The following is a 26,323-nucleotide window of genomic DNA, read 5'->3' as shown; positions in this document are numbered from 1 at the left end:
CAATCTTTCGTGATGCACCGTCATATTTACATTATTTGTACGGTACGAATGATTTGCTTTGGTACCTGCTCAAACTTAAGCTCTCCTTAGTATGGCTGGCTCCGTCTCTCCAACAGCGCACTCACGGGCAGCAGCTCCCCCCGCCCCCTCGCTCAGTCGCTTAGTGCCTGAGCTTGGATCATACCAATATCAGGGGGGGATTCACGCACAGTCGTAAATTCCCACAGTGTGCACTATGTGCTTCGAATATTGTGTGTACTTTTTGTTTTATACAGTTGTCAGCCAGGCATCTAACTATGAAAAAATTACACTCCAAAATACCCCGGGCTTCTGACAAAACAACCCGGGCTTAAGCCCCGTAAGCCACCCCCACGCTCCGCCCCTGGTTGGGGACCGCTGGTTCAGCGTGTTTGGAGTGTGTAGTTGTGTGAATGCCTCACAGGCATGGAAAATGAATGGAAAACTTCCAAAATTCTGCTAAAATTTGCTTGATTTTGAAACTTAACTACATCCTTATACTTTCACGTAGAAACTCCATTCAAACTTTAAAACATTCTCAGATTATTGGGCTATTCATGTATGATTCAGCTTTTTCATATCTGTTACCGTTTTAATTTAATGCCTCTTTAAGTTTCCAGTTGCAGCTTTGTGATTTTTCAGAAAATACATGCGTTGTTATGGTTGCTGTGCAATTAACTCAGAGTGGACACTTGAGCTTTTTGAATTTTCTCTTCATGTCCCAACAACTTCTTACTACTCGCTCAATTTCCACTCAACCCCCACAAATTATACATCAAAACGTAGGTATTTTTGCTGGCTTTCAGAAAATGTCAACACAAAGTCTGAAAACTCTCCATAGACAGTCAATGGAGAGTTTGTTCAAAATCACCGCTGGATTTCTCTAATGAGACACATTTTCAAATTGTCATATCTGCTTAACAAAGCAAAGTTGAGACATGAGGCTTGTGCCAATATATCTTCAGACACTCCTGACGCTCACAATTCAAGAATTTGTTTCTCACTTGTTACCGTTTGGTCATGAATTACATTTTTTTGAGGGTAGGAAATTTGTTTCTCGCTCAGATTTCTTCAGATTTCAAACTCAACTTCAACTAAATGAGGCACTTTTTTCTCTCGTCATATCTTTTTGATGGATTTCAACAGAGCCCTGAAAATTTCCATGACTGTTCACCAACCCCTGCTGTTTCTTATGGTGAAAGAATGATTTTGATGCTGATATAGATTTAGATTTACAAAATGTTGTTTGAGGGCAAGTCAAGGCAGTTTTTGCTTCGCCTCTACTCAGTTACAGTGTATTGCAAGTCATATATGTTCAATAATTTATACTTTAATTATGAATTATGAACACCTGAAGATTCCTCCATCTCTTCTGAACAAAACGGTGTCAGAATGACCGTTCTAGCCCCTACGGTTAGGAAATTATGGCCATTTGTTCGAGAGAAATCCTGAATGTCAGAAATACACTGAAGAAAATTCATGCCTCTCTCTGTGTCTGTGTAAGAGCCATTTCGTTCGCGACCGACACATCATTAGTGGGTGGTAGACTTGTTTCGTTTTGCTCTCTCTGATGATCTGTTCCTCATGTAAATTAGTGCCTTTTATTATTGTCTGCAGTAAGGCCGCCAGCCTGTGTGATTTCTCTAAGGGAAGAAAGAATCTCAAACTACACTCTGCTTCTCTCTGTCATGCCCGGTCCAACACTTGAGCCCTACAGCTATTGTTTGCTAAAACTTGACAGCAGCTAAATCAAGCAGAATGGTTCAAATACTCGTTACACATATATGTTAACAGTCACCAGAGGGTTTATAAAATGTGTGTGTGTGTGTGTGTGTGTGTGTGTGTGTGTGTGTGTGTGTGTGTGTGTGTGTGTGTGTGTGTGTGTGTGTGCACGCGTGCGCATTTCCTCCTTCCATAGTAATAATATTCATGATAAAGTAAAAATGGGGACATCACAGGGATTCTGGGTTTGTGACTCAGGTGTATAAATCTTGATGTATGTTGAAAAGTGAACAGAGTGTTGAGATTCCAATCAGTCCTTACTTGGGGAATGTGGAGAGAGGGTGATGGGGGGAGCAGCTCGCCAGGGTTGGAGCCATCAGTGGGTGGCCATGTTGGTGAGTCTGAGAGGTGAATATTGAAACATTTCTTTCCAGATATAGACTGGCTTGATGATGAGTAAGTGTTGTATATAGTGAACTCTTCAGCCACAGAGCCATGGAGGAGTCTGGTTACTGTTCTGCGATTGATGACAGTCTCTTATATTTATTTTATGTGCATTACAGATTCTCTACTGGTGGAATATGTTTTATATGTGGAGGTTGCTATGTGTACTTTGCTAAAACCCGTGAATGGAGCGCAAACTTTGGGTTACGTTGTCCAGGGAATATCCATGTATTAATTTGGTGATGTAGAGAATATATAAAGTCTTTCTATACTTGATTCTAATCTGCTGCTGCGTCTCTTACATTGCAAGACAGAACACACAAGAGTACCTGTTCGGTCAAAAAATACAATAAACTTATCTTTTATCTGTAACAGACTAAAAAAAATTTCCACATCTCCTTTATTTGGCTGTGGGATGGGAAGCTGTAATATTTAAATAGATCCAATTTAAAATTTTCTAGCAAAATCTGGCTAGCACTACAGAAGAGGAAGCAAGAAGGGAGTGACGGTTTTCTAAATGTCATATTCTTTGAGTAAAGAAGTTGCTTCAGTACGTCAGCTTTTACTGGAATATTTACTGGATCCTATGACATCTCCAGTATTCTGGTAACTTACAATCTGGAGAGTTCCCCATCCAGATGATCAAGCTGTCAGGCTGAAATGTGGCCCTTTGCTGTACTCCTTGAAGCTATGGCCTCCCTTGGGTGCTGGGTCAATGGGATGGGATGACAGCCGGTCTGCCACTGAGTGGGATCGTCCTCCACCTGTCTCACATCTTTTAATGCATGGGTCTGCAACAATTCACGGAGTAATTTGAATAATTCGATTATAAAAAATTCTCAACAGAAGTTGTTTGTTCATCTTATCTTAGTTTAACACGCAGCTCTGTAGATTCAAGAGATTCAAGATTCAAAGTGTTTATTGTCATGTATTCAAAGAAAAAAAGGGATTTCTTTGTGCAATGAAATTTTTTCTTTGCTGTCCCCACAGAGATGCCAATTAATATATACAATAGAAATAGAACATATAAAATATAAATAGTACAGATAAATAAATGAAGACAAAAAGAAGACAATATTAAAGTGTGAAACAGAGATGTGTGCAAAAGAACTATGACCTCAATATGTTGGCTTAGTATGCAGGATGACCTGATGTGCAAAAAATTATTATTACTGTTCAAAAATAAGTCCGCTGTTCAGGAGTGCACTGATGTGATAAACTCCAGAGTAGGAGTGCTGTAGCACTACCTGCAGCAAACAGTGGTGAGTTTAAAGGAGGGCTTGGGGTGTATTAGACCATATTCATTTCAAACATTTTTTAGATTGAAGGTAAAATAATGTAAAATAGTGTGCTATATAAATTGTGTTAATATTTTTTTGTTTTCTTGCTTTTCTTCATTGCAGCCACCACATACTCCTTTAAAGGGTTACAGGCACAAACTCCTTTATTTACTTGTACACTTAAACCTGCAGACACACACATTCACAAAAACTCATAAAAATGAAAACATGCCTAATCTACTTCATTGATGTCAGAAAGCTGTCTAAGAAGATAAATGTACATTTTTATGTCTTAGTTTAGATTGCAATGACTTTGATCTTTGATTTTTTTGCTTTAAAAATGGTTTTCTTAAAAAAAAATTGATATGGTTGGTATTAAATTACCTAAAGGGGTTTAGTTGTTGTTGTTGTTGTTGTTGTTGTTTTTGACAACCATTATATCCAGTTAAAATTTAAAACATTGCAATGTCTGAAATGGAAGTCAATGAGCAATTCATTTTAAAAGACTCTCTTTTTTTATTATTGCTCATTAATAAGACATAAGTATTTCTTATCTGAACAATCGATATCTGCTGCCCTACATAGCACTAGCTTAGCACTCACCTACATAAAGACAATTATACTTACAAATGACACAACAGGATCCACTATAGGTGCTAGTGGAAGGCTGGAATGGTACTGGGGAGCCATATCAGATGTAGGGTTGCCTGGCAGTAATGTCTTTGGTCTCCTCACCTCACTACCCTGCCTGCCTTCCATTTGTTTACACATTAGGTGGGGCTCACAATCATGAGACTGATTTATTAAAAACAAAAATCCAATCAGACAGCTAGAAAGTAATTGCTCTCCGAACAGGACATTGGGGGACATACCTATGTACTGAAATGATTTGTATGTATTATAAGCATGGTTTCTAGTTAAGTAGTGGTCATGTGACCTGTGGGCTAGCCTGGTTAGGGGGGATTTGGGGCAAGGTCTGTGCTTACTATGGAATTAAATCAGACCTTAAGGTGTTTGTTATCAATATACAAACAAGTATATTTATTTTGAATGGCCAAATTCTTTAAAGGATTTTTCACTCAGGGAGAGAGAGTACTGAGAGATGAAACTCAAAGCTGCAAGCTAACACTAGAGGGCAGTAAAACAAAAGAAAGAAAGAAAAAAATCAGGAACACTTTAAGAGTTTCGTCTCTTGAGACACTTTGCCTGGTCTTTCTTGCAGCCACCTTTAGTAGCTGTTTCTTTGTGGGTCTCTCTGACTTCAGTTTTGTCTTCTGTAACTGAAAAGGATGCTCCTAGGTGTTAAGATCAGCTGGTGACTTTGCCATTGATGAATACTGAGAAACTCTCCAGTTGGTTTTGTAATATGCTTTGATTCATTATCTATTTGCAATCTGAAGGACCATCCAATTGGTTTTGCAGCATTTGGCTGAATCTGAGAAGAGAGTGTATACCTGTACTCAGAATTCAGTCTGCTGCTTATATCCACAGTCACATCATCAACACTGGCAGCCACACATACCATAATAATTCCTCCACCATGTTTGGTGAAGTTATTTTTTCTTATCCAAACACGTGTCTATTTTTGTCTATGAAGAAAGCTAGCTGTACAAATGCATTTAGTGTTGTCTTTATGATAAATCCCAACATGTGTGGATTTATTGTGAGACTCGTGTATCTCACTAATTAGTGATTGTGTCTTTTTGTAACCTGAAGTTCTGTCACTTTAATAATGTATGTTGTTTACGTTTCAAGGCATTTTTTGGTGCTTTGTGTTGGTGGTTTTGACAGCGTTCATTTGCACAGAACACAAAATATAGCAGTAAATTTAGAAATAAATGTAGCTAAATGATTTTACTAATTTGTCTTCTACTGTATGGGACTATCATGATACAAAGAGTTCAGTTAAAGATGTACCTATGAACTCTCTCTTTGCCCTTTGACCCAGTTTGTGACAATACATAAGGGAGTTTTTACAGAGAATTTGTTGTGAATATTTCTGTTAATCACTATAATTTATATTTTTTTTGTAAGGAATTTAATGTTATTTTTGTAATTTTCTTTCAAAACAAACACATTTCACCATTTTACCTAGATCCAGATAGTGTGCTCTGTTTGGATCTGTTATATCAAATAGCCAGTCAGCATTAACATGACATAACTTGATGTTATACAATTTTATTGATGCAAAAAAAAAAAAGCACCATGGAAAATTAAAGTCACATAGAAGTTGAGGTGTAGCAGAATAATGTTTTATAAACCATATATATCACTGTGAGACATCAGAGTAATGAAGTGCTATTGAAAAATCAGGTGTTATTTAATGATTTGTTAAAAAAGTTAATCGTTTTAAAAAGTCAATTTCTTTGTGCAGTTTGAAATAAATGTGATTATGATAATAATACATCAGGATATCAAACATCAGAAAACAGACTATGATAATCATGTTTGATCACATACGTGTATTTTTCTACAAGTGATGAGGAAAGAAAAAGAGCAGCAAAAGATTATTTTGGTTTGTGAAAATGAAACTAGCTCCAGTAGCCACCATGCTGGCTAAATTATGACGCTCACTGAGTGAACAGACCAAACCTCCCATGATGCAGCTTCCTTCTGCTAATGGGGATTTTGGCTTTGTTGACCAGATCTTGTTGACTGCAGGGTGCAGTCTGGATGGATCCTCTTCATCAATGGCTTTTGGTTCATAGACACAAATTAGTTGATTCTGAGTATGTAGCATGAAATTATATTATGATGGTGGGAAAAAAAAGCTTAAAAACAGAAGAAGAGTGCTCAAGCAGGCAATGCATTTCCCAGATATTTAATTTGAATCTTCTAGCGAGGCTCATCGTATTATGTGAGGAGCTGCTCACCACAGGGCTGTACTTTTTAATTTGATTTAACAGCAGTGTAACACAGTAAACTCAAAAAAGTTAAAGTAGGTGGTTTTTATATTAACAAGAGTCAAACTTGTAATTTGAAAAAATAAAATAAAGATTTTATGTTTCTGTGGTGAGCGTAATTAAATCATGTATGATCTGCATGAAGTTCAACAACTTTGTTACATTTATTCTTGTTGAGATGATGTGATACAATCTAGGAAGACTGATTAGTTGCCTGGACTCTTTCATTCAAATAGTTTTCAGTTTTTAAGTGTAACTCTCTGTTCCTCCAGGTGTCTGTGGGGCTGAACTGCTGTTGCTGTAGAGAGGATCTGCCTGGTTTTTAGAGAAGTGGATGCTGGCATACTGAAGATCATCCTGTTCCTGTGGCTCCTCCTGATCAGAGAGACACTGCATAGAAAAAAATGATCTTAGATTAGAATGGTGAATGATGATTTTTTTTTACTGCAATTATATTTCTGGTTTCACCTGTTCTTTGTTGTCTGCTCTGCCTTCAGTCTTGGATGATTCCTTGGAATTCCTCTTTTTTCTGAGGAATGAAATGATAATGAACAAAAGAACAACACAATGACTGAAAAGTAAAAGTTTAATGCGACAGATCTGCTCACCGAATCCAAAGGAAGACAGGGAGGGATGTGACAGACAGGAGAACAGCAGCAGTTACTCCAGCAGCTTTTATCTTCTTTGCTCCTGATCAAGATCAAAGTAAAGCACTAATAGTTAATTGAGTATTCCATAACGTTCGACCTGTGTATGGCCTGAACAGTGTTGGAGTTTTAGGCTACAGAAGCCAAGTTCTTCTCCAGTGAAAAATAAAAATAGAAATCTATTTAAACACAGCAGAGTAACGTGACCTCACTCTGTTAATCTCAAACAGTGTTTTATCAAAAATTTTCTCTCATGTCAGTTTCGTCTTGATGCATTCTTAATCACCCAGGAAAGTAAATCTCCAAAAGTTGATTCTGTTAATCTTGACTTAGCGTTTTGTGGGAGAAACGTTTCGTCACTCATCCAGGTGACTTCTTCAGTCTCAGCTGACTGCAGGTTTCCCCAATCTTATAAACAGTACATTTGCATAATGACTGAAACCAGCCCACTGAAGGAACACTGGGCTGGGAGGTCAGTTCCTTAATCTTAATTATGTAAATTAAGATTTGCAGCTCTGAACACCACATCCAGAACACCCTGGATTGTGTTGAGAAGGTGAGAGATGTCATTATGGAGGCAGATGAAACCATGATCTCTTACGACGTTACATCTCTCTTCACTTGCATCCCAGTCCCGGAAGCGTTGGAGGTAGTCTGTAAGAGATTACAGGATGACACCAACCTCAGCAACAGGACCCCTCTCAGCATCGACCAAGTGTGTTTGCTTTTGGAACTGTGTTTTCATGTGTGTCTTCAAGGGTCAGTTCTACAGGCAGAAACATGGGTGTGCCATGGGCTCACCAGTTTCACCCATCGTGGCCAATTTGTACATGGAAGAAATGGAAAAGAGGGCTTTGCTATCCTACCCTGGAACACCACCAAGCCATTGGTTCAGATATGTGGATGACACCTGGGTGAAAATCAAATCTCAGGACGTACCACATTTCACGGATCACATTAACTCGGTGGACCGACACATCAAATTCAAAAGGGAGGATATGAAAAGTGGCAGGTTAGCCTTCTTAGACTGTAAGATTTACATCAGTAATGGGGGACATCTAAAAGCTGATATTGGTCAGTGGTTGCTGATGAATGGTCATGAGAATTTACATAATTAAGATTAAGGAACTGACCTCCCAGCCCATTGTTCCTTCAGTGGGCTGGTTTCAGTCATTATGCAAATGTACTGTTTATAAGGTTGGGGAAACCTGCAGTCAGCTGAGACTGAAGAAGTCACCTGGATGAGTGACGAAACGTTTCCCCCACAAAACGCTACGTCCAGATGAACAGAATCAACTTTTAGAGGTCTCATTTCAGTTGTCTAAATGCACTTTATACTGTAAATTAAAAAGCCTACAATAAACAGTGGCAGCAGTTGGCTATTGTCTCTGAAAACAGGGTTAACTGGGCGCGCCCCTTATTCCACTGAAAACTGTAGCACATCTTAATTTCATAGCCTCGTCTGCATTCGATTAAAAATCACTTCAAGCTGAGTCGCCTGCAGCTTTATCTGGCTGGGTGCACATGGGCATTATGGATAAATCCCTGGTTTTTAACAGGAGGTTAAAATGTCACTGGCTCTGCTTTCAGTATTCTGAGATCAGTTACAATCTGCTTTTTGCATGGAAACAGGACTAGCATTAGCAATAAACATGGTTCTTGTCATCGTGATAGATAAGTTACAATGTTGATTCTTAGGACTCTTTAGCACATGAATAAGGAAAGCCTTGACAGCAGACAGTGGGACTCCTGCCATATTCTGTTTAACCACACAGGCAAGTTGAACAGTTACAGGTGCAGCCAGTATTTTATTTTTAATATATTTAAATTATCTTTGTAAATCAAGTTGCAGGCCTGGTTTTCTGAACTCATTAATGATTATTTTGAGATATTTGGCCCTCACAGGACAGACACCATACAAACATATGCTTTTAAAGATGATGATGGATTAGTGTAGATTCAAAAGAGCAAAGTTTTTAAAATCAGCTCTGGTTTAATTATCTGTAGCAGCGCTATGAGTCCATACAACACTGAAGAGGAAACATTTTGGCAAAATAAATACTTGTACATGTGTACATTTAGGTAGTAATACAGTTCTATCTGTGCTGAGGTATTTTGACAGTGATCTGTTATTATAAATTCTAGTGCCATCCAATAATTAGCCATAGTGCATGAATGTAGATTGTGCCTGACTTTTTGACTGCACTCCTTTCTGAGTGTATCCAGTATGTAAATATAAATGATTACCTGGCACAATGGTCTGCTGTAAGGTGGAGTTATGACGTCCCAGCTTGTTCTGGGCTTCACAGTAATAACGCCCACTGTGTTCAGGTCTGAACTTGGTGACGGTGAAGTTCTGTCCAAATGCTTTTGGTAAATTTTCATCCTCCTTGTACCAGGTGTAGTTAGCTGCTGGGTTAGCATCACTGCTACAGGTCAGAGTGACTGAACTGCCCTCCACTATCTCAGCAGAGGGACTCACTGACACAGAGGGAAGCTTTGGAGCATCTGAAGGAGAAATAAGGACAATGACAACATGGTTGGTTATAAATATACTCAAGTCTTTGCAGGCTTCTCACAACGCTACAAAAATTATAAAAGGTAACATTCAGAAACCTTACTTATTTCCTTGTCAAACTTCCTTATATTGTAATAAACAGACATGATTGTGCAGTAAATCTGTTTTCACTCTTCATGATAATGAATTAACTCTTATCTCTAAAGTTGATGTTAACTGTTCAATTGAGATCAAAGAACTTAAAGCTTATAAATGTATTTTACTCACATTTCACATCAATGTTTCTGCTTTCAGATCTCTTTTGTCCCAGGTCATTATCAGCTGTACAGTAATACTTTCCAGAGTCAGAGGGCAGGATGGAGCTGAAAACATGTTGGTTTTCGTAACTGAGAGGGTTGATGACATCCTCCTTGTACCAGGTGTAGTTAGCTGCTGGGTTAGCATCACTGCTACAGGTCAGAGTGACTGAACTGCCCTCCACTATCTCAGCAGAGGGACTCACTGACACAGAGGGAAGCTTTGGAGCATCTGGAGGAGGAAACATAAGAATGACAACATGGTTGGTTATAAATATACTCAAGTCTTTGCAGGCTTCTCACAACAAAAATTATAAAATAATAATATGTAGAAACCTTCCTATTTCTTTGTCAAACTTCCTTATATTTTAATAAACAGACATGATTGTGCAGTAAATCTGTTTTCACTCTTCATGATGATGAATTAAGTCTTATCTCTAAAGTTGATGTTAACTGTTCAACTGAGAACAAAGAATTTAAAGCTTATAAATGTATTTTACTCACATTTCACATCAATAGTTCTGCTTTCAGATCTCTTTTGTCCCAGGCCATTATCAGCTGTACAGTAATACTTTCCAGATTGAGAAGGCCGGATGGATCTGAAAACATGTTGGTTTTGGTACCTGAGAGGGCTGATGACATCCTCCTTGTACCAGGTGTAACTAGCTGCTGGGTTAGCATCACTGCTACAGGTCAGAGTGACTGAACTGCCCTCCACTATCTCAGCAGAGGGACTCACTGACACAGAGGGAAGCTTTGGAGCATCTGGAGGAGGAAACATAAGAATGACGACATGGTCATAAAAAAACAAATTAAAAAAATTTATATTCTAAAAAGAAAACATTGTAAACCCCCTAAAAGAAAGGATTTTGACTAAAGTAGCATACAAACACATTCACGTAAATAAAGAAAAATTTAATATAATTCCTTTAATAAAACAAAAAGTAGTGAACTCACACACTGTTGGAGAAGGGAATCGCTCATATCCTTTCACAGCACAGTAAAGACTGTCTACAGTATCAAATGTGTTCAGCTGTAAATATTGTTCGTCTGATGAAAGTTTGTGTCCATTCCTGTACCAGATGTAGGAAGATTGATCGGGTAGCTGACAGTTGTTGTGACATGTCAGCTCTGTCCAGTTAGAATAAGAGTTTACTGTTGATCTCCTCACATGTACCTGGAGCTGTGGATCTGGGAGTAAAAAAAACAATGACATTATATCAGAAATATCTCAACATCTGCACAGATACACATGGAAATGTTTAAAGTCAATTCCAGTCAAATATTTTTTACCTGTAACAGTCAAAGTGACTCCAGGTGATCCAGTATATTTCCCTCCTGGATCGTTTGTTATGAGCATGAACTTGTACTCAGCTGAGTCGCTCTCTCTCAGGTCTGAGATTCTCAGAGTGCAGTCATTGTTTTCACACTGATACTGAACTCGACCTGAATACTCTGGATCTGTTTTCAGGTCCACAGGCTCATTATCTTTGACTGTAGTAAACCAGAACATTTTCTGGATTCTTGTCTTTATGTCATTTATAGTCGATAGGTATCTGAATTTGGAGTGTATTTCTGCTGTTGATCCTTTGAAGGCGCAGACCTGAGTAGAAGTGTAAGTCACCACTGTAACACAGAGCCCATTATAGAAAAATCAGAAAGCAGACTTATTTATATTCACTTTCATAGATCTGAATTCAATTTCTAAGATTCCATTTAAACATGTTTCATAGAGAACAAGACAGAATACAGCATAATACTGTTCTTTAAAGTGAGACTGGAACCCGTCAAGAATCTCATATATGTTTGCAAAAGGTTTAAACTGAAAAAGACCCAATTACTTTTTTTTTAATTGACATTTAGTTATCACTGTACAATACCATCAACTTCAACAATTTGTCACTACATGCATTTTTCTTTTTTCTGTATTTAAACAACTAAAATATCCATACAAAAGGAATGAAAGAAGAAAAAAAGAAAAAAGAAACAAAAGAAAGAAAAATAGAAAAGGAAGCAAAACAGAAAAAAAATACAAAAGGCATGTAAGGAGTGTGTTTTTGTTTCCATTAGTATAACTAATATTTCCTATAGTCTTCTAGTAGTTAACACCGTCAAAATCAAAAAATGGCCTGCGTTTTTTAATGCTAATTGGTACTTATTTTTAATTTCTTCTGATGGAATATAGTTGTACTTAAGCAATTGTGTTTTACTCATATTAACTTTATATCCTGATAGTCGACCAAAGTATTCAAATAACTGCATTAATTTAGGTAGAGAGTTTGATGGTTGACCCAAAAATATTAAAATATCATCTGCATAGCAGGCTAATTTATGCTCCTTCTCATGGATATTAATATCTTCTACTTCTTTGTTTTGCCTTATATAGTGAGCCAATGGTTCCAGATATAACGTGAATAATAATGGTGAGCACGCACAGCCCTGCCTTGTTCCTCTTTGCAGCTTAATACTATTTGATAGGTAGCCATTAATTTTAATCCTTGCCGTAGGGTTATCATAAAGTGCCTGTATTGTCTTAATTATTATTTCATGCAAGCCAAATCTATGCAAGACTCCATAAAGAAAGTTCCAATTAACTGAATCGAATGCTGAATCGATACTGATTACCATTGCTTCTACTTTATTCTGTCGAATATGGTTAATAATTCGTAGTGTCCGCCGTACATTATCTTGTATTTGGCGCTCTCAAATAAAACCTGTTTGATCATTATGAATTAGACTAGATAAGAACTTTTGTAATCGTCTAGCCATGATAAATGTAAACATCTTATAATCTGGATTAAGAACAGATATTGGTCTATATGACGCACATTCTAATTTATCTTGTTTTCTTTTGGGATAGCAGAGATAATTGCTTCTTTCCAGCTAGAAGGTACTTGAGCCTTCTTTAAGACCCAATTCAGTGTGAGAAGCATCACTGGTATTAATTCTTCTTTTAGCTCCTTATTGCTCTTCTTAGTTCCTTTTCTGTTATATCTTCAATCGAAGTTTTATTCTGTTCTTCATTCAGTACTGGTAAATCGAGAGAGTCTAAAAAACTGTTCATTTCAACTATACTACTCTCTGTCTTATTAGCATAAAGAGTCTTATAAAATGTTTCAAATGCACTCTGAACTTCTCCTAGTTTATTTTTTATTAATTTTGTCACTGGATGTTTAATTTTGTGAACTGTATTATCTGCTATTTACTTTTTTAGTTTCCAGGCTAAAACATTCATTGCTTTAGATCCTCCCTCGTAATACCTTTGTTTAAGAAACATAAATTTTTTTTTAATTTCATATGTAGTCAAATCATTTATTTCATTTCTTGTTTTGATGATTTCCTCCAATATATCCTGTGTTGTTTTTCTTTTATGCCTTTTCTCTAATTCTTCTAACTTATTTTGCAGCTCTTCTAATTTTTTATTTCTCATCTTTTTTTTATAATTGCTTATATTGCTATAATTTTCCCTCTCAGGACAGCTTTTAAAGTATCCCACAGAATAGGAGGAGACACCTCACCATTATCATTCGTTTCCATATAGAAGTGAATCTCTTTCTTAATTTGTTCTTTGAAGTGTGGATCATTCAGTAAGCTTGAATTTAATTTCCAATTATTGAGTTTTGGTTGCAGGTTTAAATCAATGGACAGGTATACTGGTGCATGGTCGCTTAAGTCTATTGCTCCAATTTCACAAGTGTTTATTCTATCTTTATTTTCCCCAAAGGTAATAAAATAATTTATTCTTGTGTATAACAAGTGCGGTGAGGAAAAATAGGTATAATGCAAGTTTCTCCATATATCAATTAGTCCCACCTCCTTCATCAATGTATTTATATTCTTAATTAATGTTTTGGTATTCTGTGCTTTTCTATTGGAAATATCTAGCTTTGGTTATAGATGTATATTTAAATCTCCTCCACCAATTAGAAAACCTACTGTCTCTGTAACCATCATGTCTATAATTTTCTTAAAGAAATAAATATCGCTTCCAGGGGGGCATATATATTTAACAACGTAACTGAAAAAGACCCAATTACAATGAATATTGTGTCCAATAATGTCCCAAATGTCTGTGAATAGGTGAGAGAGGACAATAGTGGGATTATTTTAATCATAATTAAAAAATTATAATAACAATTTACAGGTGCAGGGAAAGCACTGCACCTCTTTCCTCTCCTGGCCACCTGACCATCTACCAGTATATCAAAAGCCAGGATGGTCCACTTGGTAAAATAAATCTGTTGGGCATTTTTCCTGGTCTTCAAACAATAATTCTGATTGCTACAGTGCTGGAAAGGACGGGCAGAAAAAGGACAAAACAGAGAGAATTGTAGAAAGACTGGCATCTTTTACTATGAATTTTAATCTAATCCCTAATTTGCAAGATTTTAACAACAAGCTATAGGATGAACATATCAAGAATTGTTATTATTCTGAAAAGAAACTTACCATCTACAACCAAAATATCGTCAGTGTCATATGAATCAGGAGATAAAGGGTCCCCATAACCACACCTGTACTGTCCCGTGTCGGACTTGGTCAGATGTCTGATGGTTGCTCGAAGTTCAAACGCAGATCCTTTTGTGTATTCAATGCTGTACCTGCCATTCTGAACTTTGTCATTAGTTGTGTCAATGAAGATATTTCCTTCTTTCTCACACGGATTCTTACAAAGGAACTTCCTCTGTGCCTGGACAGCAGTGGCACATGGAAATGAGATTTCTTCTCCCTCACTCTGTGCACGGGAGACTCTAGAGTTTTTAGCAATTTCTGTTAAATAGATGAACATCCATGAATTATATAATAAATACATAAAGTGACTGAGTTTAAATAGGACTGTATTTGGCCTGAGAGTTTATGGAGGTATGAGAGTAGGTGATTGGTTTCCCAATTTTGACTTTAGTAACTTTTAGTAGAAACTCACCATTTGAAACTCTGACCTCAAAGTCTGAGTATGAATCTGGAGCTGAAGATTTACCCAAACCAAACCGGTACATTCCTGAGTCAGACTTTCTCATATTTGTGATGGTAAAAGTCAGGCTTCCTCTTCCTGAAGCTGCATCTTTGTATTTAATGCTGTATCTGCCGCTCTGAGCTGTGGTTTCATCTGTTTTAATGAGGATGTTTTCTGCTCGCTCACATTTTTCCTTGCAGAAGAACTTTGTGTTTCCAGACACAGTGAAAAGATTATAAAGTGAAAGATCCTCTCCTTCACGTACAACCCAAATGCTGGCAGACCCAGCTGTACCTGTTGGACAAGATTTTCACTGTGAATAGCCAGCTCATTCTCAAAGCAAAACAAAAGAAAGAAAAAATATGATCTGTTGTGTATTTTCATCAGTACAACTTGTATAATAAAATATTTAGGGGGAAACTGATGGGAATATTGAGGTTACATAGAAAGGAAGCTTTAAATGTCATGAAGTAGGGCTGTGCGATATGACCAAAATCTCATATCCCGATATAAGAATTCTATCGTCCCGATAACGATATAAATCACAAAAATGTAACATTTTCTGTAAATTCTGTGCATCTCGTGCAGCTCGTCTTGCGGGAAGTGCTTCCAGCTGCGCGTCATGTAGCTGGAGCCGAGTGTTTTAACCAATGCATGAAACGATACATTTTTAGACAAAAGTTTTATAACGTTTTTTTTTTTTTTTTTTTTGTGAGTATTTATTGCACAGCGTTCTGCGGGGAAAAGCCTGTTCTAGCGTTTGAGTCTAAGGTTTATTTTTTAGCACCTGGCGGCTCTTTTTTAATTCTCATCCAATCTGCTCTTTCACGTGATTCAGTTTATTTTGAAAAGTCTCAACAGGATCTTGAGCTTTATTGTGAAAGGTTTATATGGAACATAAACAAGCGGACACGCAATGGTGTTACCGTCATTGTTGCTAACTACAACGCATAAAAACAGGTGCTTGTCCGTCTGTAATGTGGTTATATTAAATGTAAGAGAAAGAGAGAACCTTAAGAAATTAATATAGCCACTACAGTGACCATGAAAACGATGAAAAAATATTGCCGCAAAGAGTTTATTTTGCGACACCACGAAATAAACGATAGCGTAAAATGAAACGTTAGACGTTTTTATATCATCATCCGATATATATAGTTATATTGAGGTTACATAGAAAGGAAGCTTTAAATGTCATGAAGTGTTGTGTGTGGCTGGCAGTTAGGTCAGGACTCAAATGTAAGATTATCAGGCTGGACTGAACAACAGCTTCATTGCTGGAAATTAAAAATAACTTAATCCAACTTAACTGGCAGATACTCATGGATACAAACACTGCAGGCTCTAAACAAATGACGCACAGAGCAAGATGGAGATCAAAACAACAGACAAAGTAAGGCTGTGTCCCAATTAAGAGACTGCACGCTTGAAGTACGCGCACTACACGTACTACGTATGGTGCGTACTATAAGTACGAGAAGTGCGGAAGTGAGAGGCTTGTGAAATGGGACGGTATACGCATCGTCGCGCTGTTCAGGTTGCCTAGCAATCATGATACTAACCGCGAGACACGTTACATATAGCATTGTTTGACAGAAATGAAGGAGAAAAATGTTCTGTTGGTCATTCATTTTTGTCATGACATCACTTTGATTAGTTGAGTATCTGAGGCTGAGACCACGGGACTGTAAAACATGATTGTTGGGCTTCATTTCTGTGCTGAACAGTCATTTACACTGAGCTACTAGTTGTTTCGCCGTCATTGTGGATGTTGGAGACGAGGAACTATCATGGAAGGACAGGCCCCTGCACGGTATGTACCACCGGCAGATAGAGGAGGTGGCTGATATCCAGAAATCCTACCAGTGGCTGGACAAAGCTCGACTGAAAGACAGCACAGAGGCACTAATCATGGCAGCACAAGAACAAGCTCTGAGTACAAGATCCATAGACGCTGGGGTCTATCACACCAGGCAAGACCCCAGGTGCAGGCTGTGTAAAGATGCCCCAGAGACAATCCAGCACATAACAGCAGGGTGCAAGATGCTAGCAGGCAAGGCATACATGGAACGCCATAACCAAGTGGCCGGCATAGTGTACAGGAACATCTGTGCCGAGTATAACCTGGAAGTCCCGAGGTCAAAATGGGAGATGCCCCCAAGGGTGGTGGAGAATGACCGAGCTAAGATCCTGTGGGACTTCCAGATACAGACGGACAAAATGGTGGTGGCTAACCAACCGGACATAGTGGTGGTAGACAAACAGAAGAAGACGGCCGTAGTGATCGATGTAGCGGTTCCGAATGACAGCAATATCAGGAAGAAGGAACACGAGAAGCTGAAGAAATACCAAGGGCTCAGAGAAGAGCTCGAGAGGATGTGGAGGGTGAAGGTAACAGTGGTGCGGTGACTCCCAAGCTAGGCGAGTGGCTCCAACAGATCCCGGGAACAACATCGGAGATCTCTGTCCAGAAGAGCGCAGTCCTGGGAACAGCTAAGATACTGCGCAGGACCCTCAAGCTCCCAGGCCTCTGGTAGAGGACCCGAGCTTGAAGGCAAGGCAAGGCAAGGCAAGTTTATTTGTATAGCACAATTCAACAACAAGGTGATTCAAAGTGCTTTACAGAGACATTAGAAACAAAGACAAATAAAAAGCACGCTTTAAAATTGATTAAAACAAGCAAACAAACTAACTAACTAACAACAAACAAAACAGTATATAAAATCAAAACAGATAAAATCAGAACAATAGATAAAATCAGTAGTTAAATGTAAGTTTTGAAATTTAAGCTTAAAAGTGTGGATTTGGTGCTTTATTCAAATGCAGCTGAGAACAGGTGAGTCTTCAACCTGGATTTAAATAAACTGAGTGTTTCAGCTGATCTGAGGCTTTCTGGGAGTTTGTTCCAGATATAAGGAGCATGCTGAATGCAGCTTCTCCGTGTCTGGTTCTGACTCTGGGAACTGATAAAAGACCAGATCCAGATGACCTGAGGGATCTGGAAGGTTCATACTGGGTCAGGAGGTCACTGATGTATTTTGGTCCTAAACCATTCAGAGCTTTATAGACCAGCATCAGAACTTTAAAGTCTATCCTCTGACAGACAGGCAGCCAGTGTAAAGACCTCAGAGCTGGACTGATGTGGTCCACTTTTTTGGTCTTAGTGAGGACTCGAGCAGCAGAGTTCTGAATGAGCTGTAGTTGTCTGACTGATTTTTTAGGTAGACCTGTAAAGATGCTGTTACAGTAATCAAGCCTACTAAAGATGAATGCATGGACTAGTTTTTCCAGGTCCTGTTGAGAGATCAGATCTTTTATCCTTGAAATATTCTTGAGGTGATAGTAAGCTGACTTTGTTATTGTCTTTATGTGTTTTTCTAAGTTTAGGTCTGCATCCATCACTACACCCAAATTTCTCGCCTGGTTTGTGGTTTTTAGGTGTATAGATTGAAGTTCTCTGGTGACCTGTAATCGTTTTTCTTTGGCGCCAAAGACTATTACCTCAGTTTTGTTTTTGTTTAGCTGGAGAAAATTGTGGCACAGCCAGTCATTAATTTCTTCAATGCATTTACCAAGAGCCTGTACAGGGCCTTGGTCTCCTGGTGACATTGTGATATATATTTGTGTGTCATCTGCATAGCTGTGGTAGTTTATTTTGTTGTTCTTTATAATCTGTGCCAGTGGGAGCATGTAAATGTTAAACAGAAGGGGTCCCAAGATGGAACCATGGGGAACTCCACATGTGATACTTGTCTGCTCAGATGTGAAGTTACCTATTCCATCCATCCATCCATCTTCATCCGCTTTATCCGGGGCCGGGTCGCGGGGGCAGCAGCCTAAGCAAAGAGGCCCAGACCTCCCTCTCCCCAGCCACCTCCTTCAGCTTATCCGGGGGAATACCAAGGCGTTCCCAGGCCAGCCGAGAGATATAATCTCTCCAGCGTGTCCTGGGTCTGCCCCGGGGCCTCCTCCCGGTGGGACATGCCTGGAACACCTCACCCAGGAGGCGCCCAGGGGGCATCCTTGTCAGATGCCCGAACCACCTCAGCTGGCTCCTTTCGATGTGGAGCAGCAGCTGCTCTACTCTGAGCCCCTCCCGGATGGCCGAACTTCTCACCCTATCTCTAAAGGAGAGGCCAGCCACCCTTCGGAGGAAGCTCATTTCTGTCGCTTGTATCCGCGATCTCGTTCTTTCGGTCACTACCCACAGCTCGTGGCCATAGGTGAGAGTAGGGCCGTAGATCGACCAGTAAATTGAGAGCTTCGCTTTTACACTCAGCTCCCTCTTCACCACGACGGACCGGTGCAGCGTCTGCATTACTGCAGCTGCAGCCCCAATCCGTCTGTCGATCTCCGGCTCCCTTCTCCCATCACTCGCGAACAAGACCCCGAGATACTTGAACTCCTCCACTTGGGACAGGAACTCATCCCCGACCCGGAGTGGGCACTCCACCCTTTTCCGGCTGAGAACCATGGCCTCAGATTTGGAGGTGCTGATCCTCATTCCCGCTGCTTCACACTCGGCTGCGAACCGTTCCAGTGCGAGCTGGAGGCCCTCACCCGATGAAGCCAACAGAACCACATCATCTGCAAAAATCAGAGATGAGATTCTGAGGCCACCAAAGCGAAAGCCCTCCGCCACTTGGCTGCGCCTAGAAATCCTGTCCATAAAAATTATGAACAGAACCGGAGACAAAGGGCAGCCCTGGCGGAGCCCATCACCCACCGGGAACGAGTCCGACTTATTGCCGGCAATGCGAACCAAGCTCTTGCAACGGTTGTATAGGGATCGAATGGCCTGTAGCAATGGGCCAGACACCCCATACTCCCGCAACACCTCCCACAGGACACCCCGAGGGACACGGTCGAATGCCTTCTCCAAGTCCACAAAACACATGTAGACTGGTTGGGCAAACTCCCATGCACTCTCAACCATCCTGGAGAGGATAAAGAGCTGGTCCAGTGTTCTGCGACCAGGACAAAAACCGCATTGTTCCTCCTGTATCCGAGGTTCGACTAGCGGATGAACTCTCCTTTCCAGCACCCTGGCATAGACATAGTTGGAACACACCCTCCGGTCCCCCTTCTTAAAGATGGGGACCACCACCAGTCCACAGGTACTGCCCCTGATCTCCACGCAAAATTGCAAAAGGCGTGTCAACCAGGACAGCCCTACAACGTCCAGAGCCTTCAGGAACTCGGGGCAGACCTCATCAACACCAGGGGCTCAGTGACCTCGCCCCCCTCATCCCCAGACTCTGCTTCCTCCTCGGAAGACGTGTCAGTGGGATTAAGGAGGTCCTCGAAGTATTCCTTCCACCGCCTGACAATTTTCTCAGTCGACGTCAGCAGCGCTCTGCCAGCACTATACACAGTGCAGGTAGAGCACCGCTTTCCCCTCCTGAGACGCCTGACGGTTTGCCAGAATCTCTTCGAGGCAGTCCGAAAGTCTTTTTCCATGGCCTCTCCGAACTCCTCCCACACCCGAGTTTTTGCTTCAGCCACTGCCTGAGCCGCAGTCCGCTTGGCCTGTCGATACCTGTTGGCTGCCTCCGGAGTCCCACAGGCTCTCCTCCTTGAATCGCTACCTTATCGTGGTGGAGGGGTTTGTGTGTCCCAGGGATCCCAGGGGCTATGTTGTCTGGGGGCTTTTGCCCCCTGGTAGGGTCTCCCATGGCAAATTGGCCCTGGGTGAGGGACCAGACAAAGAGCGATTCAGAAGACCCTTATGAAAAGGATACCGAGGGAACAGTTTACCCTGCCCGAGATAGGGTTACCGGGGCCCCGCCCTGGAGCCAGGCCCGGGGAGGGTGCCCGAGGGCGAGCGTCTGGTGGCCGGGCCTTAGTCCATGGGGCCCGGCCGGGCACAGCCCGAAGAGGAGACATGGGCCCATCCTCCCGCAGGCCCACCACCCGCAGGAGGCGCCATAGGGGTCGGGTGCATTGTGTGCCGGGTGGCGGCCAGGAGTGGAGGCCCTGGCGGACTGACCCCCGGCTGCCAAGACTGGCAATAGGGACATGGAATGTCACCTCTCTGGTGGGGAAGGAGCCTGAGTTAGTGCGTGAGGTTGAGAGGTACCGGCTAGATATAGTCGGGCTCACCTCTTCGCATGGCTTGGGCTCTGGAACCAGTCTCCTGGAGAGGGGCTGGACTCTGTCTCAGTCTGGAGTTGCCCCTGGTGAGAGGCGGCGGGCTGGGGTGGGTATTCTAATATCCTCTCGGCTTGCTGCCGGTACGTTGGGGTTTTTCGACGATGAGAAGACGAGAGGGTTTGTTCCCTGCGCCTTAGGGTCGGGGAACGGGTCCTGACTGTCATCTGCGCTTATGCGCCGAGTGGCAGTTCAGAGTACCCAGCCTTCTTAGAGTCCCTGGGGGAGGTGCTGGAGGGTGCTCCACCTGGAGACTCTGTTGTCCTGCTGGGAGACTTCAATGCTCACGTGGGTAATGACAGCGAGACCTGGAGGGGCGTGATTGGGAGGAACGGCCTCCCTGATCTGAACCCGAGCGGTGCTTTGTTATTGGACTTCTGTGCTAATCACAGTTTGGCCATAACGAACACCCTGTTCGAACATAAGAGTGTCCATAAGTGCACGTGGCACCAGGACGCTCTAGGCCGTAGGTCGATGATCGATTTTGTAATCGTATCAGCAGACCTGCGACCATATGTTCTGGACACTCGGGTAAAGAGAGGGGCTGAGCTGTCAACTGATCACCACCTGGTGGTGAGTTGGATCAGGTGGCGGGGGAGGACGCTGGACAGACCTGGTGCACCTAAACGCGTAGTGAGGGTGTGCTGGGAACGTCTAGCAGAGGCCCCAGTCCGTGAGATCTTCAACGCACACCTCCGGCAGAGCTTCAACAGCATTCCGAGGGAGACTGGGGACATTGAGTCCGAATGGACCATGTTCAGCGTCTCCATTGCCGAAGCTGCTGCATTGAGCTGCGGCCGCAAGGTGGAAGTTACCTATTGATACAAAGTATTTCCTGTTTTCTAAGTATGTTTTGAACCAGTTTAGTACAGTTCCTGAAAGACCTGCCCAGTTCTCCAGTCGTTTGAGTAATATGTTGTGGTCAACTGTATCAAATGCTGCACTGAGATCCAGTAAAACTAAGACTGACATTTTTCCACTGTCTGTATTCAGACATATGTCATTGAACACCTTGGTCAGAGCGGTTTCAGTGCTGTGATTCTGTCTAAAACCTGAGTGGAAGGCATCATAGCAGTTATTCTGTGTTAAGAAGTAATTGAGCTGTTGAGAAACTGCTTTTTCAATGATCTTACTTAAAAATGGGAGATTTGAGATCGGCCTGTAGTTGTTCATTTGTGTCTTGTCAAGATTGTCCTTTTTCAGTATAGGTTTTATTACAGCAGTTTTTAGTGATTCTGGAAACACACCTGATAACAAAGAAAAGTTGACGATCTGTAACAGGTCTGACTCCAAAGTCTTTGAGACCTTTTTGAAAAAACTTGTTGGCAGGACATCTAAACAGCAAGAGGAGGAGTTCAGTTGACCTAAGATGTCCTCCAGGTCTTTGCTGTTAATAGGGTGAAACTGTTTCATGGTGTTTAAACAGTTTTTCGGTGGACACAGTACATATTCTGGATCTGCTGTTGATGTACCAATTGCTTGTCTAATTTTTTGGACTTTTTCTGTGAAGAATTTGGCAAAGTCATTGCAGGCCATGGTCGAATGAAGTTCAGCTGCCACTGACACAGGAGGGTTTGTTAGCCTGTCAACTGTAGAAAATAAGACCCGAGCATTATGGCTGTTTTTAGTGGTGATGTCAGAGAAGTAGGACCTCCTTGCACTCCTCAGTTGTAAATTATAATTGTGAAGTTTCTCTTTATAGATGTCATAATGAACCTGGAGGTTTGTTTTTCTCCATCTGCGCTCAGCTTTCCTACACTCTCTTTTTTCATTTTTCACTAGTGTGGAGTTTCTCCATGGAGACGTTTTCCTTCCAGAGATAACCTTCACCTTAATGGGAGCAATAGTGTCCATTACATTTAACAGATTGCATTGAAGCTATTGACGAGCTCATTGACTGACCCTCTGGACAGGTCAGGTGTTAATGGGAAGACCTGGTTAAAAATTGCACTACTGTGTTCAGTTATACACCGTTTTGTTGTTGATATATTTATGTATGTGGGCTGAGATTCTACTTTCAAAGAAAACACAGTAATGATCAGACACGCCCACATCAGACACAGTAACCTTTGAAATGCTCAGGCCCTTGGAGATCAGTAGGTCAAGAGTGTGTCCTCTATTATGTGTGGCCTCTGTTACATGCTGAGTCAGCCCAAAGTTGCCCAGAGTGTTACTCAGGTCTTTAGTCCCTTTGTCCTGAGGGTTGTCCACATGGATGTTAAAATCCCCAACAATAATTACACAGTCGAAATCAACACAGATCACAGACAGCAGTTCACTGAGGTCATTAAAAAAGTCTGTGCAGTATTTGGGAGGCCTGTAAACATTAAGAAACACAACTTTGGATGGGGCCTTCAGCTGTAAAGCCACATATTCAAAAGACTGAAAACTTCCAGGAGATAGCTGCTTACATTGAAATGATTCATTAAATAAGACAGCAACCCCTCCTCCTCTCCTGCTCACCCTGGCCTCACTGATAAAACTGTAGTTAGGAGGGGTCGTCTCGATGAGTACAGCTCCACTGTTACTTTGGTCCAACCAAGTTTCAGTTAAAAACATAAAATCAAGGCTGTGCTCAGTGACTAAATCATTAATTAAAAACGTTTTCCCAGCTAAAGATCTAACGTTTAATAAAGCCAACTTAAGTGTTTTAGAGGTATTACTTGTCCCCTCGTGTTTGGGAGCAGTCTGTGGCACACAAGGTACGTTTACTATGTTTAAAGATCTTTTAGAGTGCAGCTCTCTGTGTTTTGACCAGGCCACATGTCTCCTGTCACCTAAAAGTACAGAAATTTTAAAACCTTCTAGTAAACAGGGTCCCAGCTTCTCCTGGGAAAAGTCACCACTGCCATAATCCTCGCAGCCCGGACCCTCCACACATCACACATCAGACTGCGGAGACAGGGCATGAAGGTGGTAAGGAGGAACTAAGGGGGGCGAGGCTGGGCAATGTGACTTCGCTTGCTCTGTTGAGGGTGGGGCTCGATGGCGAACCTTTGGCCGCTCTGGTGGGGGGTTTATGGGGGACAAAAAGGGATTGGGCCGGGGGGTAGATCTGAGCCCAGCATTGACCCGCTCCATCATCTCCTCAGTGAATTTCAGGTGTGGGGAGGAGGGAGAAAGGGAGGGGGAGGAGGGTGATGGGGGTGATGGCCTGTCAGAGGTTTGGGGGACTGGGGAAGATCGTGGTCCCTGGTCCTGGTCGTTGGTGTTGTTGAGAGAGTTTGAGGCAAATAGGGACCCCTCTTCTTGCCTCAGATGTCTCTCCTTTCTGAGGCTCTTCCCGGGTGGGGGCAAATGGAGCTCCTCCTCAAGGTTTCTGATGGGCTTTGTCTGTTCTTGGAGTACTGTTTGTTCCTCTTTATCTCAGCCTTGGCACCAAGCACAGATGGATGACGTATGGAATAAAACAAGTTGGAGGTGAACAGTTTCACCCCTGACTTGTTAAAATTAAATCCATTTGCTTTAAACAGATGCCTGCGTACCCAAAAAATATTAAAGTTGTTGATAAAATGCACTGAGTGGTCAGCACATGCTGATATAAGCCATTTATTCAGTGTTAACAACCTGCTGAATCTCTTGTCTCCTCCTCTGACCGGCAGTACAGGTCCACTGATGAATACAGCTGCATTCAGAGAGTTTACAGTATTTAGTAATCCAGTAAAGTCCCGTTTCAGAACCTCCGACTGTTGTTTGGACACATCGTTTGACCCTGTATGCAGAACAATGTTTGTCACAGTTGGATATTCATCTGCAATTTGAAGAATTCTCTCCTTCAGGTTGTTGACCATATCGTTAGGAAAGCAGAGGACTTTAGTGTTCTTACCGCACATCCTTTGTACATCCTTTACGGCAGAGTCACCCACAATCAGAGTTTCAGGCCTAGCCTTTAGCTTTCCCTGTGGTCTTTTACTTTTCAACAGATTTTTAGACCTTACTTCGCTGCTTTTAGATGGATGGTTGTCCGATATAGATCCAGGGTCCTTTGATAGTGGAGCAAATCTGTTCTGCACTTTCACATTCAGTTGTTTTGGAGGTTTGTTGTTAACCTTCCTATTCACGGTTGTCCAGTCCTGTTTCCTCTCGTAGACAGGGGTAGATGAGCTTCTCTGTCTCGTAGGAAGTGAAGGCCAGTCTGTTTCAGAGATTTCAGCTCGCTGTGCTCTGCCCGTGATACGTCCTCCCCCTTCCAGGAGACATGATTTATGTCTTGGGGGAAGACAGTCCAAGGGGTGATTATCACTTGAGGATTTATAATAATGCACAGAGTCTACTTTCTTGGTCATATTATCTGTGCTCCTTAGCTGTGTACTAGCTTGCTCATCGCCATTGTTTTGAATCAAAGGCAAGGTTGTTTCATTTCCACACAGTCCATTTACCTCCACGTTTACTTCTAAGCGATGAATTTTTGTCTCCAGTACTGCAATCTTCTGCAGAAGGCTGTGGTAGTCATCTGTGGAGAGGGAAGGCGTCTTGTTGCTAGTTAGCCTAGCGGTTAGCACCTTTCCAGGCTATTGAGGCTGTTCGGTGCCCAGACGCTGTAATCAGGCTTCAGCTGTGTCTAGGCCACAGACACACGGAGCGCTGAGGATAAGGTAACTATAAAAATGTTGCTGTTTCTGTTAAGAACACTTTAGTCCTAATGATCTATAAGTGTCCAGAAGCTATCGCAGGTAAACTCATATGGAAAAAAGGGAAAAAAATCAGCATAAAAATCAATAAAAATCAATAAAAGAAGCAAAGCATTTAAGAGCAAAGAGATGAAGCGTCCACACTCACAAAAGGGAGGAGCAGAAAATATAGGGAGAGATTTGTTTTCTCTCAGTTAGAACGTAGAGTAAGGGCTGGGAATTGGGGACTACTGGATTGGAGGAAGGATAGTAGTAAGAAGGCAGATTGACTTTCAGGCATAAACCACCCGCAGGGGCTTGCTGGGTGTTATATATCAACACATATACATATATCACTGACTTTCAGCTTGTTGTGTTTGTGGATATATGACTGACTTTAATTATTACACATTCACACATAAATAAGTGACGTCATATTCAGTACTTTTGACACTTCACTCTTCGGCCGCTCGCTCCATCTTATTAGGGAAATTCCACATACATAAATGTAAATTTCAAAACTCAACCCCATCATTTAATTTGTTTTTGATTGAAATTGAATATTACTTTAACTCTCTTAAATTAACTTCCAATAAAAAAGGTTTATCACTGATTGAAATTCGTTCAGAAATGTTTAACGAATGAGCTGTCACAACTTTCAAATACAAAGTTGTTATGAAGTCTGTCACATTCCCCCCTTTCTTCTTTTTTTTTATCCTTTATTTATTTATCCTTCTTATTTTATTGTACTGTATATTGTTACTCTTATTTGCCTTGTATG

The 26,323-nt window shown here is 41.3% G+C and overlaps 3 protein-coding genes across 3 annotated transcripts in view; 1 reads left to right on the top strand and 2 right to left on the bottom strand.

Moving 5' to 3' along the window:
- Window positions 1-347, bottom strand: part of LOC146667512 (uncharacterized) — a 66,126-nt gene extending 65,779 nt beyond the window's left edge. Inside the window, exon 1 of the mRNA XM_085408335.1 lies at window positions 66-347. The gene's annotated coding sequence lies outside the window, so the exon portion shown is untranslated. The remainder of the gene's footprint in view (window positions 1-65) is intronic.
- LOC146667507 (cell adhesion molecule CEACAM5-like) overlaps window positions 1-26,323 on the top strand; it is a 104,068-nt gene that overhangs the window by 25,248 nt on the left and 52,497 nt on the right. Inside the window, exon 8 of the mRNA XM_085408399.1 lies at window positions 25,372-25,387. Coding sequence (XP_085264525.1) covers window positions 25,372-25,387 — 16 coding nt within the window. The remainder of the gene's footprint in view (window positions 1-25,371; window positions 25,388-26,323) is intronic.
- Window positions 6,576-14,861, bottom strand: LOC146667511 (B-cell receptor CD22-like). Its single transcript, XM_085409197.1, has 9 exons — window positions 14,753-14,861; window positions 14,278-14,598; window positions 11,122-11,454; window positions 10,786-11,019; window positions 9,800-10,060; window positions 9,262-9,522; window positions 6,976-7,057; window positions 6,836-6,896; window positions 6,576-6,757 (listed from the first exon to the last, which is right to left on the bottom strand). The coding sequence occupies exons 1-9, from the start codon at window positions 14,844-14,846 to the stop codon at window positions 6,614-6,616; spliced, it is 1,791 nt and encodes a 596-aa protein (XP_085265323.1). The 5' UTR covers window positions 14,847-14,861; the 3' UTR covers window positions 6,576-6,613.

The sequence above is a fragment of the Rhamphochromis longiceps genome, linkage group LG6 (genome assembly GCF_057381845.1).
Source record: "Rhamphochromis longiceps isolate RC_006_pf linkage group LG6, R_longiceps_female_GT1.1, whole genome shotgun sequence".
In the NCBI taxonomy this organism is placed as follows: Eukaryota; Metazoa; Chordata; class Actinopteri; order Cichliformes; family Cichlidae; genus Rhamphochromis; species Rhamphochromis longiceps.
The sequence above is the reverse complement of the archived record's forward strand: the minus strand, read 5'-3'. Positions and strand labels throughout refer to the sequence as shown.

Bases quoted from the DNA above. Each gene is read 5' to 3' on its own strand.
- LOC146667511 (XM_085409197.1), bottom strand. From the start codon at position 14,846: ATGAGAAAGTCTGACTCAGGAATGTACCGGTTTGGTTTGGGTAAATCT. The intron at 7,058-9,261 runs GTAATCATTTAT...GATCTTGATCAG, and splicing joins ACAGCAGACCATTGTGCCAG to GAGCAAAGAAGATAAAAGCT. The intron at 6,758-6,835 runs GTGAAACCAGAA...TTTTCTATGCAG, and splicing joins GAGCAGACAACAAAGAACAG to TGTCTCTCTGATCAGGAGGA.